General features: G+C 41.2%; 1 protein-coding gene and 1 pseudogene across 2 annotated transcripts in view; both read left to right on the forward strand.

Annotated features, from left to right (window-relative positions):
- The window catches only part of RNF123 (ring finger protein 123), a 122443-nt gene that overhangs the window by 35099 nt on the left and 72323 nt on the right, over nucleotides 1-15021 (forward strand). For both annotated transcript variants that reach the window (XM_074197955.1, XM_074197956.1), the window contains exons 9-16: nucleotides 112-179; nucleotides 1550-1675; nucleotides 1915-2029; nucleotides 2180-2284; nucleotides 10601-10726; nucleotides 10843-10935; nucleotides 11457-11530; nucleotides 14595-14712. In XM_074197955.1, coding sequence (XP_074054056.1) covers nucleotides 112-179; nucleotides 1550-1675; nucleotides 1915-2029; nucleotides 2180-2284; nucleotides 10601-10726; nucleotides 10843-10935; nucleotides 11457-11530; nucleotides 14595-14712 — 825 coding nt within the window. The remainder of the gene's footprint in view (nucleotides 1-111; nucleotides 180-1549; nucleotides 1676-1914; nucleotides 2030-2179; nucleotides 2285-10600; nucleotides 10727-10842; nucleotides 10936-11456; nucleotides 11531-14594; nucleotides 14713-15021) is intronic.
- LOC141495993 (heat shock cognate 71 kDa protein pseudogene) lies at nucleotides 2302-10101 on the forward strand (annotated as a pseudogene).

Genomic DNA, 15021 nt, shown 5'->3' on the forward strand with positions numbered 1-15021 from the left:
ATTTGGGAAAACAGTGTCAACTTGCTTTGCTCTATTATTTCAGGTGGGATATATCTTTGTGAACCTTTGATTATGTCTTTCTAACCAATGACTTTTTCATTCTCTGGACAGTCATGGGCAGCTGGAGACATTGTGAGCTGTCTGATTGACCTGGATGAGGGAACCATTGCCTTTTGTCTGTAAGTCTTTCTGCCTCTTAAAATTTTGGCTTATAGAACTTGCTTTTCTCCACCTGAAGCTAAGATACTTACCTGCCTTCCTGCCTGGATAGAGGTAAAGGAGATACTGCACTTCCCTGCCAATGACAGATATTGATCTTTGCTTCTAGCTGTTTAGATTCCTTTTGACTGTGAGGCTTTTAATGATTTTTATTATTTTAATAGTCTTAATGCTAATTGTGATCATCTGCTTGGGCCTTGCTGTAGAGATGGGACAAAACCCCTAGGCCTGAGAGTCTTAGACTCCCATTTTCCTTTGAGGAAGTAGGATTACTGAATTTTGCTTTGATTGATCAGAGCCTGGTCAAGGTCAGTGGGTTTTTACTAAAAAATAATGGGGTAGATAGGAGTCTCTTCCAACTCCTTCTTGGATATTCCAAGGAATTAGAGGCACTGTTCAACCATAAGTTTAAGCAGAGCAGGGTGGGCTCTAAACCCTAAAAGAAAGAGGATAATTAGCCACAGTTGGGTGAATGGAAATTTGATCTCCCTTTATAACACAGTTGTGTGGACTACAGTTGTTGCTGCCCTGACCTTTTGGCTCACAAGTATTCAACATTTTACATTCTTGATATATTGAGAGATATCTGTCTATGCATATTCCCTAAGACCCAAACACATGTTCTTTTGTCTTGTTCTTTTATCCATGCATGCATGCATTCATTCATTTATTCATTCATCAGATAAACATTTCTGGGACATTTAACATTGATGAGATTCTTTGCCAGCTGCTGATTATAGCTTATAAGTCTATGGCATACTAAAGTCTTCACAACAACCTCATGAGTTAGGTACTATAAATTGGTAAAATGAGGAAACTAAGTTTTAAAATTAACATTTAAATGTCAGGGCCAGAACTAGAGCCCTGGTCTTATGATTTTTAATTCAAGTATTCTTTTCCCTACATCACATTCTCTTTCTGTAAGTCAAAAGCTTCAAAGAAATGTTTGCTCAACATAAGAGAGATTACATCATGTTCTGTTGATAACCAAATAGCTATCCATGTGATAACTATTCTCCCATGGATGATTTAGTATACGGTATTCAGGTGTAATTTCCTAGGCTTTTCAGTGAGCCTGGTACTAGTGAGTTTATCTTTTTCACCCAACCTTCCAACTTTTTCTTTCTGCTCTCTTCTAAATGAGTACAATCTGCTCGATGGGGCTAACCATTTTAGTACCTGGCTCTTCCTTGTCATTGCTTCTGTACCCCAGGATCATTGTGGGTAGGAACTGTGTCTTATTTAAACTTTGAATCTCCCCTGATAACTAATCTAGTACCCCAAATACAGTAGGTACGTAATAAATGCTTTTTTTATTATTCTGTCCCAGGAATGGTGTCTGTCTGGGAACTGCTTTTGAAAACATCACCAGGGGCTCTGGAATGGCCTATTTTCCAGCTATCAGCCTCTCTTTCAAAGAGTCTGTTGCATTCAACTTTGGCAGCCGCCCACTGCGATATCCTTTAAAAAACAAAACAAAACAAAAACCCACAGCAGCAAACTGGGGCCCCTACAGTCACAACCTTAAGCAGCTTGTTTTTGCAAAAAGGTTTGAAGCTCATAGATTATCTGCTGAACATCTTGACCCAAGGCTTCTGAGCCACAGTACATTTCCTGGTTTGGCAGGAGGGTTTTGGGGTCCTCATCTCTCAACTTTGTGTACATAGTGGTATTTCCCACTTAACTCCCTGCTACATATCCGATGGAGGATTATCGACCCCTACAAGATGCCCCTACAACTGGCCTGGTCAAGGCTCATAAGCTTCTTGGTTACCTGAAGAATGTCCTGCAATTGGGGTTGGACCCAGTGGTGAGCCTGTGGACCAAGGGTTGGGATGGTTTCTCTGAAGCATGTAGCTTGAGAAAGACAAAATAAGAAATTAGACCAAAAAGTGGTAAAAGGATGAAGGCTAAGGGTCTACCCTCTTGGTTCCCACCTTATGAGCTGCCCTTCTTGCAGGAAGGGAAGCTGGTGGAGAGGGAAAGTTCGACATGGCAGCTTCGGGGAGAACCCACAGTGCTGATCACCATGGCACATATCTTCAACTACTTTGCACCACTCATGGTGAGTGTCACAGGCTTTTGGTCCTTTTCTTCTTTTGCTGGTGATCCCTTCCTCTTGAGCTTTACTTAGCTGATGAAAATTCAGTTTCAGATAGGCTGGAGATCTAAGTAGGTAGAGAAAGGCTAGAGGCTTCACCCCTTCCTTTCAGGAATTATCAAAAACTCCTCCCTCATTTTCTTCCTGTAAAATATAAGCTCCCTGAGGGGCAGGACTGTTCTATTTTGTCTTGGCTTCCCCAGAACCTAGTAGCATTGTGCCTTGCATGTCAGAGATGTTGTTTAAGAAACATTGACTTGAATTATTGTAAAAATTATCTTCCTTCTTTTTCCTGGGAGAAACAATATCTTTCAGTTTTGGAGTTTTGGTTTTTTTTTTATTGGATTATAGGCTCATAAATGTTAGGACCATAGCTCTAGAACTGGAAGGGACATCAAAGGCTGTGCAGCCGACTCTTTTGTTTTATAGCTGAGGAGATTGTGGTCCAGGGAGAGTGAGAGCCTTCCCCAGGGTCACATAGGTAATAAGCATCAGAAGCAGGATTCAAACCCCTACCCTCTGAATCCATAGTGAGAGCTCTCCACTTTGTGAGACTTCATTCTCTGAGGCTCAGAGTTGTTTTTATCACCCCATCGTAGGCTGTGACTAGGTCTGTACTTGGAGCTCTTCATAGCTGCTACAATGATTTCTGAAAGCACAGGTATGACTACTCATTCACTTGGTCAATGACCTCTAGAGACTACTTTTTGTCCTAGTATAAGATGTAAGCTCTTCTTCACAGCCAGGCCCCAGTCTTTTTTCTCCCCGGGGTTTATTGTGCATTGCTCTCCTTAGCACATAAAGTTCTGCCAAATCAGCCTTCTTGCTGTTCTTTTATACAGACCTCTAGATCCCATCTCCCCACCTTTGAACAAGCTGCCCATCAGATTGGGAGTGTGCTCTTTCCTCATTTCTGCCCCTGAGAATCCCTAGTTTACTTCAAATCTCAGCTCATCAACCTCTGTCTAGATGAAGCCTTGACTAGTTCCCCCAATTTATCTTTTATTTTGTGTATCCTTAAGTATATACACATTAACTCCCCTGACAATGACAGGCACATAGGAAGTGTTTGACACATGCTTGTTGACTGACTGATTTATTTTCAACAAAACTTATCAAAGAATATCAATTGTCTAATAGTATATACAATATTTCTTCTTGTAAAGGAGGAAAGGGAAGTTAGTTCAGGCCATCTTGGAAACCAGCCTTACTCAGCATTGAGTTTCATTTTTTCTTTTTTCCCATTCACATTGTTGTATCTGTTGTATGTGTTTTTTTCCTGATTCTGCTTGTTTCACCATCTGTCCATTCATATTAACAAATATTTGTTAAGGCACTGAGCCTCAGGGATGCAAAAATGACCATACTTGACCTCATAGTCTCATCCACTTCCTATAATAAAATCCCACCTTGTTAACTACCTCATCATGATATGAAAGTGTTTCCAAGTTCTTAAAGGTAATGCCAAACTGATATGCCCTGCCAAACTATAAGAGCTTCATATATTTGGAGGTCATATATTGCTTGTTGTCTGAGGATCAGCCCAGTAACTTCTAAAACCATCTATTGAAGTGTGGAGGATTGTGTTTTGTGTCAATGGGGTAACATTCACATCAATGGAAACCCAAATCTTTTGAAATGTGAATGGAATGAACTCACCCATGAAACAGAAGCAGATAGCAGAATGGAATAGAAACCCAAATCCAGCAATATGTTGTTTATAAGAGGGACAAATTTGAAAAAGAGTTACAGGCAGAATTAAAAATAAGGTGCTAGAGTAGGATCTGCTATGCTTCAGCTAAAGTAAAAAAGGCAGTGATAGCAATCACAATCTCAGACAAAGCAAAAGAAAATATATACCTAATGAGTAAAAGATGAAAGATTTATAAAATCTGAAGAGAAACCAGAGAATGAAAAATGTGAAAAATGGAACTAATTAAAAGAAACTGATTTTGCTAAAAGATACCATAAAGAGGGACTTCTGGCCAAGATGGCAGAGAGAAGACAGGCATGGTGTTAAGTGCTCCTGGTTCCCCCTCAAAAATAACATGAAAGAAATCTCTTAACAGAAATTCAATAGACAAAACCCAGAAAAAGAAGCTAGGAGAAGAACACCTACCAACAAGGTCTGTCTCAGGGGACTGTGGGTTAACCGGGAGCAGAGACCAGAGGACCAGCACATGGACAGTGGGGGGGGGGGGGGGAAGCGAGCCAGAGGACTGGCCTTAGTTGCAGTCTTTGGCAAGTGGCAGGTCTGAGGACCAACTTTAACCTTGGAATCTTTGGCCAGGGGGAGAGGAGCTCTGGTGAGCCCCAGCTGATGGAAGGGTGAGTTCCAACACAGAGAGTCACAGAGCATGCCTGGAAAATGACCAACTGGGCACCTGACCTGAGCTCCATACTTTTAGCAAAGTCCTCTTCCCAGAACAAATGGTACCACCACTCCCCCACCCCCTCAGGCTTAGTTGTGGGCAGGAGAGCTCCCAGCTGAAAGGGAGATTAACTCCTTCTCCCAGGGCCCAGCCCATTGTTCAAGGTCAACTCAGCCCCTGCTGCTGCCCCTCCTCACTCCCTCCTTACCCCTTCCCCCAGGATTAGGGAGAGGGCTTCAAACACTTCAGAGAAAGCAACCAGTGCTCCTCTACTGGCCAGCCCTTGGAATGACTAAACCAAGTGAACAAAGCCTCTAGGGTTTTCAAAAACAAACCTCTGAGAGCCAGCCCTTCCTCAAACACAAGATCCTAGGAAAATGAAGAAAGGCCAGTGAAAGGGGGCGAAATGGAAGTGTTTCCAAGTGGAGAAATACTTAGAAGAAATAGATTATAACCCAGAGAAATCTAGCACTTCTGAGGAGAATATGAATTGATCTCCAGCACAGAAATACTTCCTTGAAGAAATCAGGATGGAGTTTAAAAGTCAGTTGGAAAAATTGGGAAAAGAAACTCAAGAGAAAATTCACAAGCTGCAAGAGAAAATTAACATCATGCAATAAGAAAACAAATCCTTGGAAAATAGAATTGGACAAATACAAAATGAGAATAATTCTCACAAATTCTCAATTGAGCAAATGCAAAAAGAAAATGATTCTCTCAAATCCTCAGTTGGGCAAATGGAAAACTACTTGAAAAATCGAATTGACCAGCTGGAAAAGGAGTTGCAAAAGGTAAATGAAGAAAATCTTCTCTAAAAATAAGAATGGAATCTGTAGAAACTAATGATTTTATGAGATAACAAGATTCTGTAAAACAAAACCAAAAGATCGAAAAAAAATAGAAGAAAATGTAAAATACCTCATCAGTGCTATTCAGCACAGCAGCAGCCCTTTTTCTCCTCCAGTGTGGTCAGTGACAACCTCCGACTCCCCAGTAACCATGTCGAAGGGACCCGCAGTTGGCATTGATCTCGGCACCACTTACTCCTGTGTGGGAGTTTTCCAACATAGGAAAGTGGAGATCATTTCCAATGACCAAGGAAATAGGACCACCCCAAGCTACGTTGCCTTCACTGACACAGAACATTTAATTGGTGATGCCGCAAAGAATAAAGTTGCAATGAACCCCACCAATACGGTGTTTGATGCCAAATGTCTGATTGGTCGAAGATTCGATGATGCAGTTGTGCAGTCAGACATGAAGCATTGGCCTTTCACGGTGGTAAATGATGCAGGCAGACCTAAGGTCCAAGTGGAGTATAAAGGGGAGACCAAAAGTTTCTACCCAGAAGAAGTATCTTCAATGGTCTTGACTAAGATGAAAGAAATTGCTGAAGCTTACCTTGGGAAGACTGTCATGAATGCTGTGGTCACAGTACCTGCCTATTTCAATGATCCCCAACGTCAGGCCACCAAAGATGCTGGAACCATCACTGGTCTCAATGTGCTCCGTATCATCAATGAGCCAACTGCTGCTGCTATTGCTTATGGCTTGGACAAAAAAGTTAGTGCCAAGAGAAATGTGTTGATCTTTGACCCAGGAGGTGGTACTTTAGATGTCTCCATTCTTACCATTGAATATGGCATCTTTGAGGTCAAGTTCACAGCTGGGGACACCCACTTGGGTGGAGAGGACTTTGACAACCGCATGGTCAACCATTTCATTGCCGAGTTCAAGTGAAAGCACAAGAAAGACATCAGTGAGAACAAGAGGGCTGTTCTCCATCTCCGCACTGCTTGTGAACGTGCAAAATGTACCCTCTCTTCCAGTACCCAGGCCAGTATTGAGATTGACCCTCTCTATGAAGGTATCAACTTCTACACATCAATCACCCGAGCCCATTTTGAGGAGCTGAATACTGATCTTTTCCGTGGCACCCTGGACCCTGTGGAAAAGGCATTAAGAGATGCTGAGCTAGATAAATCACAGGTTCATGACATTGTCCTGGTGGGCGGTTCCACTCGCATTCCCAAAATCCAGAAGCTTCTGCAAGACTTCTTCAATGGCAAGGAGCTCAACAAGAGTATCAATCCTGATGAGGCTGTTGCTTATGGTGCAGCTGTCCAGGCTGCCATTCTGTCAGGAGATAAGTCTGAGAATGTGCAGGACTTGTTGCTTTTGGATGTCACTCCTCTTTCCCTTGGAATTGAAACTGCTGGTGGTGTGATGACAGTTCTGATTAAATGTAATACCACCATTCCCACCAAGCAGACACAGACCTTCACCACCTATTCGGACAACCAGCCTGGTGTGCTTATTCAGGTTTATGAAGGTGAAAGAGCCATGACAAAGGATAACAACCTGCTTGGCAAGTTTGAGCTCACAGGAATTCCTCCAGCACCCAGGGGTGTTCCTCAAATTGAAGTGACATTTGACATTGATGCAAATGGCATTCTCAATATTTCTGCTGTGGATAAGAGCACAGGCAAGGAGAACAAGATCACCATCACCAATGACAAAGGTCGTCTGAGCAAAGAAGACATTGAGTGTATGGTTCAGGAAGCTGAGAAATACAAGGCTGAGGATGAGAAGCAGAGAGACAAGGTGTCCTCCAAAAATTCCCTTGAATCTTACACTTTCAACATGAAGGCTACCGTAGAGGATGAAAAAATGCAAGGGTAAATTAGTGAAGACAAACAGAAGATTCTTGACAAATGCAATGAAATAATCAACTGGCTGGATAAGAACCAGACTGCTGAGAAGGAACAATTTGAGCATCAGCAAAAAGAATTGGAGATGGTCTGCAACCCCATTATTACTAAGCTGTACCAGAGTGCAGGGGGAATGCCAGGAGGTGTGCCAGGAGGAATTCCTGGTGGGTTCCCAGGGGGTGGAGCAGCCCCATCCAGAGGTGCTTCTTCTGGACCCACCATTGAAGAAGTTGATTAAACAAAGCAGAAGAAAGAGCATTCCACACAACTTTCCAAAAATTGAAGGACTCAAATTTTAGCTAAGGCAGTAGCTAGTTTAAAAGTAACATTTAAGCTACTGTATAAATCTGGGCATTCTGAATACTTGAATGTGTGCAGAGGGAGAAGTGAGCAACATTGCACTTTATCAGTACTGTAAAAAAGTGGAAATGCAATTCTTTGTCCTGGAAAATAAAGTATTTAAAATTGGCACCTATAAAAAAAATACCTCATCAGCAAAACCACTGACCTTGAGAATAGATCAAGAAGGTACAACTTGAGAATTATAGATCTTCCTGAAAATATTGAAGAGAAAAAAAAAAGCCTGGACTTCATATTACAGGATTTAGTGAAAGAAAATTGCCCTGATATGGAACCAGAGGGCAAAATAGTTATTGAAAAAATACATCGATCCCCTCTGGGAAAGAGATCCTAAAATGAAAACACCAAGGAATGTTGTGGCCAAATTCTAGAACTATCAGATAAAAGAGAATATCCTGCAAGCAGCCAGAAAGAAACAATTTAAATACCAAGGCGCCGCAGTAAGTATTACACAGGACCTGGCTACGTCAACATTAAGGGATCAAAGGGCCTGGAATGAGATATTCCGAGGAGCAAGGGAGCTTGAAATGCATCTAAGAATCCTCTATCTGGCAAAGCTGAACCTTCTCTTCCTGGGGAAAAGATGGACATTTAATGAAGTGGGAGATTTCCAACATTTCCTGATGAAAAGACCAGAACTAAATAGAAAATTTGGAGATCAAACAGGAGGCTCAAGAGAAAGGCTTTAAAAAAGGGGGGGGAGGTAAAGGAAAAAACCCTGCTATCCAATAAGATGAAACTGGCTAAATCTCCACTTGGGAGAAAGATTCTCATAACTCTTGAGAATTGTAACTCTATTAGAGAGAATATGCTTAGCCAGAAGTGATGGACACTCATGACTTTTTTGTGACTCAGAATGATTTAAAAAAATACCTCCTTAAAAAGGGGGACAGTAAGGAGATGAGAGGATGGAGGAGATTGAGTGGGGTAAATCTCATTAAGAGGTACAAAAGACCTATTGTAGTAGAGGGGAAGAAGGAAGGCGGTGAGAACCACCTGAATCTTCATCTCATCAGACTCAGTTAAGTTACACACTCACTTAAGCTCAGAAACTTATCTTACCTTTCAAGTATTAAAAGGAGAAAGGGGGAGTGGGAGAAAAAGAGGAACTAACAAGGAAGGGAAGGAAGAAAGGGAAAAGGGAAAGGGGAAAGAAAGGATAGGGAGGTTGGTAAAAGAGGGCAAACACACTGAAGGTAGAGGTATTCAGAAAGGTACCATAGTCAAGGAAGTAATATAAAAAAAAATTTACAGCAGGTTTCTCTGATAATGGCTTTATTTCTCAACTATATAGAGAACTAAGTCAAATTTATAAAAATAAAAACCATTTCCCAATTGATTAAATGGTCAAAGTATATGAACAGGCAGTTTTCATAGGAAGATATCAAGGCTCTAATGCTTCTAATGCAAATTAAAACCATTCTGAGGTACCACCTCATTAGATTGGTTAAAATCAGAAAAGAAAAATGACAAATGTTGGAGGGAATGTGGAAAAATTGGGATACCAATGTACTGTTGGGGAAGTTGTGAACTGATCCATCATTCTGGAGAGCAATTTTTGAACCATGTGCAACTGCATCCCTTCTGATCCAACAATAGCCCTATTGGAAGAGCAGCTAGGTGGCACAGTGGATAGAACACTGGCCTTGGAGTCAAGAGGACAGGAGTTCGAATCCAGCCTCAGACACTTGACACATACTGGGTGTGTGACCTTGGGCAAGTCACTTAACTGTGATTGCCAACTATGCAGGTCCATCTCTAGTAGTCCTGATTCATATCTGGCCACTGGAACCAGATGACTCTGCAGGAGAAAGTGAGGCTAGTGACTTAGCACAACCTCCTCCCCCCAACTCAAATCGAATTTATATGCTAGTCATGCCATTACCTCCTTGATGTCATGATTTTCTCTGATAATGAAGGACAAACATCATCATCACTAATGGATCTGTATATCAAAGAGTTTTTTTAAAAGGTGGAATGGGGAGAAGAAAAAACATTTATATGTGCAAAAATATTTTTTATAGCATCATTTTGTGATGGTAAAGAATTAGAAACTGAGGGGAATGTCCATCAATTGGGAAATGGCTGAAGAAGTTGTGTTACATGATTGTGTTGGAGTACTCTAAGAAATGATAAGGGTGATGGTTTCAGACAAACCTTGTTATGTGTATGTGAACTGATCCAAAGTGAACTGTGCAGAAGTAGGAGGATATTGTACTCATAGCAATTTTGTAGGGAGGATCAGTTGTGAAGACTTAGCTAATCTTATCAAGACAGTGATCCAAAACAATTCCAAAAGACTCATGATAGAAAATGCTGTCCACCTCCAGAGAGAGAACTGATGCAAATTGAAATATATTTTTTCACTTTATTTTTCTCCATCTTTTGTGATTTGGCAAATATGGAAATGTTTTGCATGATTTTATACATATAACTGATTTCTATATTGATTGTCTTTTCAGTGGGTGGGGGAGGGGCCATAGGGAGAGAATTTGGAACTCAAACTTTATATAAATATATCTAAATATTGATTTTTTTTGGACTAAATTATATTCATTGACAATTTAAAAAAAACTTAATATTTTTATTGTTTTTCCAACTAGATTTTTAAGTTTCTAAAGGTCAGAGACAATTTTTTTATATTTCTTTGTATCCCCTTGACAAGGCCTTGACACAGGGTTGAGCAAATTGTAAGCACTTCAATAAATATCTAACTCTGAGACAAAGAAGAGTCCAGAATACAAGAATACAAGAAGCCAGTCTACTGAGGCATAAGCCTTGCTGGGATCTAGGTGTACAGTTTGTATTAACTTCTCTCACTCCTCTGTTATATGTAGTGCAAAGTATATCTCGTAGAAGATGTTCTCATGAAATTTCTCCTGGGTATTCTGGAGAGAGATGGACCAGTGGAATCTTACCCCCTCATCCAGCAGCTCCTGGATCTTATGTGGCTCCTTATGGAAGTAAGTTGCAAAATTATAGAATGTTAGAACTGGAAAGGGATTGTTGGGCTTTGGGTCATCCCTTGAGTTCCTCTATGTCCTCCAGGCTCCACTTGGGATTTTTTTTATTCCCTCAGGATTATGAAGTACAGGAGTGCCTCAAACAGCTGATGATGTCCCTGCTCCGTGCCTACAGGTTCTCCCCCATCATCCCAGACCTGAGCTTACAGGTGAGTGGGCATGCCCAATGAAAAAGGATTTTCTAATGTTTCCTTGGATTAGATCAGATTTGTGACCAAGCTAGTGCCAGGTCAGTATGGATGCAGAGCTGGATGCCATTGAGGATTAATATCCATAGCCTGGACTATATTCAGGACAATCATTCCTTCCAAATTTAAGCCCTGAATTTCTTTCTTTGCTATCCTCTACTGCCTTTTTCTTTGCTCTGTTAACCATATTTCAATTCAATGATGATGATGATGATGATGATGTGCCAGACACTATGCTAGGGGCTTTGCAGTTATTATATCATTTGATCCTTAAAACAACCCTAGGAAGTAGGAGTTATTATTACTCTGATTTTACAGATAAGGAAACTGAGGTAAGTGGAGGTTAAGTAACTTGCCCACCAATCACACAGCCAATAAGTGTCTGAGGTCAGATTTATACTTAGCTGATTCCAGGGCTGGTTCTCTATCCATTATGCCACTTAACTAGCTCTAATTTTATTTAATTCTCTCTTCATTTCTAGATGCACTACCTTCGCCTTACCATTGCTATTTTGAAGCATGAAAAGTCCAGGAAGTTTCTGCTTAACAATGTCCTGTATCCTTGATTTATTACTCAACCTCACTCTATCCCCAGAACAAGGGGATTGGGAAGCTGTGTTAGAGCCACTGAGCCACAAACTGGCTTCAGCCTCCTTCTCTAGATGCAGGGTTGACTTGTATTTGTATGGAAAGGGGGAAGCATGAGATTAGACTTTGCTCCTCATTGTTTTCCAATGACTGGCACTATTCTTTAAACTGAAGTAAATGAGGAATCATGGAACAACAGAGTGGGAAGACTAAAAGACCTTAGGACAAACATCATAGAATGTCAGAGCTGAAAAGGACCTAGGCGGCATCTATTTCAACTTCTCATTTGCTGTGAATTTGCTTTTGTGTGTTGTAGGGGGGGGGAAGAGGAGGCTTAAAAAAACTAACCAGTTTCATTTTGGAATTTGGATAATTTTACTTCATTTTCTTTCTGAGTTTTTTTCCTTATTGTGCATTTAGGTTTATATACTATCCGATTTAGCATTGTTTAGGGGTGTGAGACAGTTTTCTTACCAAATAAGTAAAGTTACAATAATAAGCTATTTTATCACTTTGTTTCATGAAATGTCTAAAGGAAAGAAATACAGAGTAGCAAACTGTGTTCTAAGGCTCATATGAGATAGGCATTTCTCTAAAGGTGACTATAGAGTATGGTGGGGAGGCAGCCACAGTCATATAACTTCCCACCATACACTATCACTTGTTCATTAAAACTGAGGGAGTTGGGAGGGGGAGGATAGTGACTTTCAGAATCAGTCTTAATGGTTCTTAATCCAGTGTGGATTATTTTACTGGAATGCATTGTGGAAAGATAGAGGAGGAAAAATATCTTATTTATCCTTTGGTTCCCTGTTTTGTTTTTGAGAATTTGTATTTTCTTGTGTTTACTTAGAGCAGGAAGAGGAAATACGTGAGAAATTGAGACCTTTTCTCCTGCCTTCTCCTTTTAGCCATAGTCAGGACCCTCTCTGTTGTGGTTCTGACAACAGGGACTGGGCTGGAGTTTCCTGATGTTAGTGTACATGTGGGCATTCATTCAACAAAAATTCCTGAAGCCCTTGCTGTGTATGTGTAGAAGACTGTGATGGACACTGAGGTAAATGAGAAGTTTAATTGAGACAAGGCTTCTTGCCCTCGGGGAATTTATTGCCATCCATAGGGATAAAACACAAATTCGATATACAATTCAACTCCATTAGAAAAGTACAGAATAAAATATTACCAAGTCAGACCTGTTCCCTATCTAGGACAGCTACATGACAAGTTCTGGATCTCAGCCAGATCAGTGAGGCTCTCAAGAATGGACCCTCACTTGGTTGATCTATATCTTTTGTCCCTTTTAGGTTTTCCTTTCTGCTCAGCCTCTTCTCTGGCTTCCATGACCTTTTAGCAAAGCACAGGAAAAAACAAATCCCCAAGAAAAACCCAGGGAGGCAGAACGACCTTAGGATGACATTTTTTTTTATTGTTTTTCATTTAATCAGTAGATTATCTTAGAGAACTACTGCAGTGGGAGAAAACATTAGCTTCATTGGATTGCTGAATTTGGATTAAACACTTCTGAATGTTTCTGTTCCTCTCTGGCCTCCCAGGCCCTGCTCAGTAGGGAGAGAGCTGTAATAGCTTGTTTCATTGGTATCTCAGGAAGAGTTTAAGGTTAGAGGAGGTGATGGACTTTGGTAGATTGGCAGAACAGGAAAGGATGGCATGGTAAAAAAGGGGAAAAATCAAAAGATGAAGGTTGAGGTCAGCTCTGTTCTCATTCTTAGGTGCTTGATATGGGAGTTTGTTATTATTTGGACAAGTCTCTAATATGTACAATACTAACAGTGAAATTCTCAATGGTATGAAAAATGACTGAGTTCCCCTGGCTTCCTTTTCTTCTGTTCTGTCACTGTTGTGGCAGAATGGGATAGTATGGACCTGAGGGTCGTTTTGTCTTTTTCTTTGTTTACTGAATTGCTGGTTCCCATATTGATGACTGGCCTGCTGGTGATGACCGGACATGATTTGTCCTGGCAGTCATTTTCTCCCAGTTTAGTAAGACTTGCCTCTATGGCATGGTTTGGAATCCAGGGGGCTCCCAGGGCCACCTGGAGGCCTTAAGGGCTCCTTCTGAGGCTGTCTTCATTTATAGAAGGAAGCTGATGTAATACATCAGCCTTCTGTCAGCCATAGCCAGGACCCCATCTGTTATGGTTCTGACAACAGGACTCAACTGGAGTTTCCTGATGTCAGTGCACAATTGTGTATTCATTTGTTCATTCATTCATTCAACCAATATTTATGAAGCCTTCACTGTGTGTAGAGGATTGTGATGGGTGTTAAGGGAAATGCCAGTTTCCTAGGCTTGATCAGGGAGATATAATGACTGTGAAAAGTTGTGCAAATGTGAAGGAATACTTATTTGGGGAAGTGAAGAGAGTTAGGAGTCTTGTTTGAGAAATAGGGGCCAGGACCCTTATGTAACCAAATTGGAAGTTTATCTTTAGTTCACTTCTGGGCAACAGGGCCTTGTTCCTAGCCAGATAAACTGGCTGCAAAGTTTCTGATTATCTTATCAAATTACTGTCTGTTTGGACTTAAAAGTGACACCCTTCTCAAGCATTAGAATATTTTTAGTGGGGCGGTTAGGTGGCGTAGTGGATAAAGCACCGGCCTTGGAGTCAGGAGTACCTGGGTTCAAATCTGGTCTCAAGACACTTAATAATTACCTAGCTGTGTGGCCTTGGGCAAGCCACTTAACCCCATTTGCCTTGCAAAAACCTAAAAAAAAAAAAAAAGAATATTATTAGGAACTCTTGAAATCTGGATAACCTTTTAAAACCAAAAAGAATAAAGGCAAAATGGAGAGTCCATTTTGTGGTGACAAGCCAACAGAGAAAGTTTATTTTTTACTTTAAGGTAGACCTCTGTGTCTCTAATCTCATTTGATTTACTCAGATCAGTTGTGAGTGGGATGGAGGGAATGGGAGCAGCGAATTCTGCTGGAGCTGAACTCTTGGAGTTGTTGTATACCACCCACTTAGTTATTAAACTCTGGCTTAACTCCTTAACCATCCTCCCTACAGCTTTGATGTGCTCCGCTCTGTGGTATTCTTTTATATCAAGAGTCCATTGCGAGTGGAGGAGGCCGGCCTGCAGGAACTCATCCCCACCACTTGGTGGCCCAATCGATTCAGTAAAGAGGTAGACAGCTGCCTTCTCATTCCTGCCTGGCCAGAGGGAGGCGTGCTCCTGGCTGGACAAAAAGGCCTTCTGTCTCTAGGCTTCTGATAAAGAATGAGGATTTTCTGAGAGGATGTCACATAAATAACTTGAGAGAATTCTGGCTCCCACCACCCTCTGAGCCAGCCAGAAAATCTAGAGTTTAAACCTCCTCCATCTCCTCCTCCTTCTCTGCCAATGGGAAAAGTTAAAAATGACAATTCCCCTCCCCAAAATGCACATCATGACCACCCATGACCATTGGGAGGGTGGTGGTGCAGGGAAAACTCC

This window comes from Macrotis lagotis, chromosome 8, assembly GCF_037893015.1.
Source record: "Macrotis lagotis isolate mMagLag1 chromosome 8, bilby.v1.9.chrom.fasta, whole genome shotgun sequence".
Lineage (NCBI taxonomy): Eukaryota > Metazoa > Chordata > Mammalia > Peramelemorphia > Peramelidae > Macrotis > Macrotis lagotis.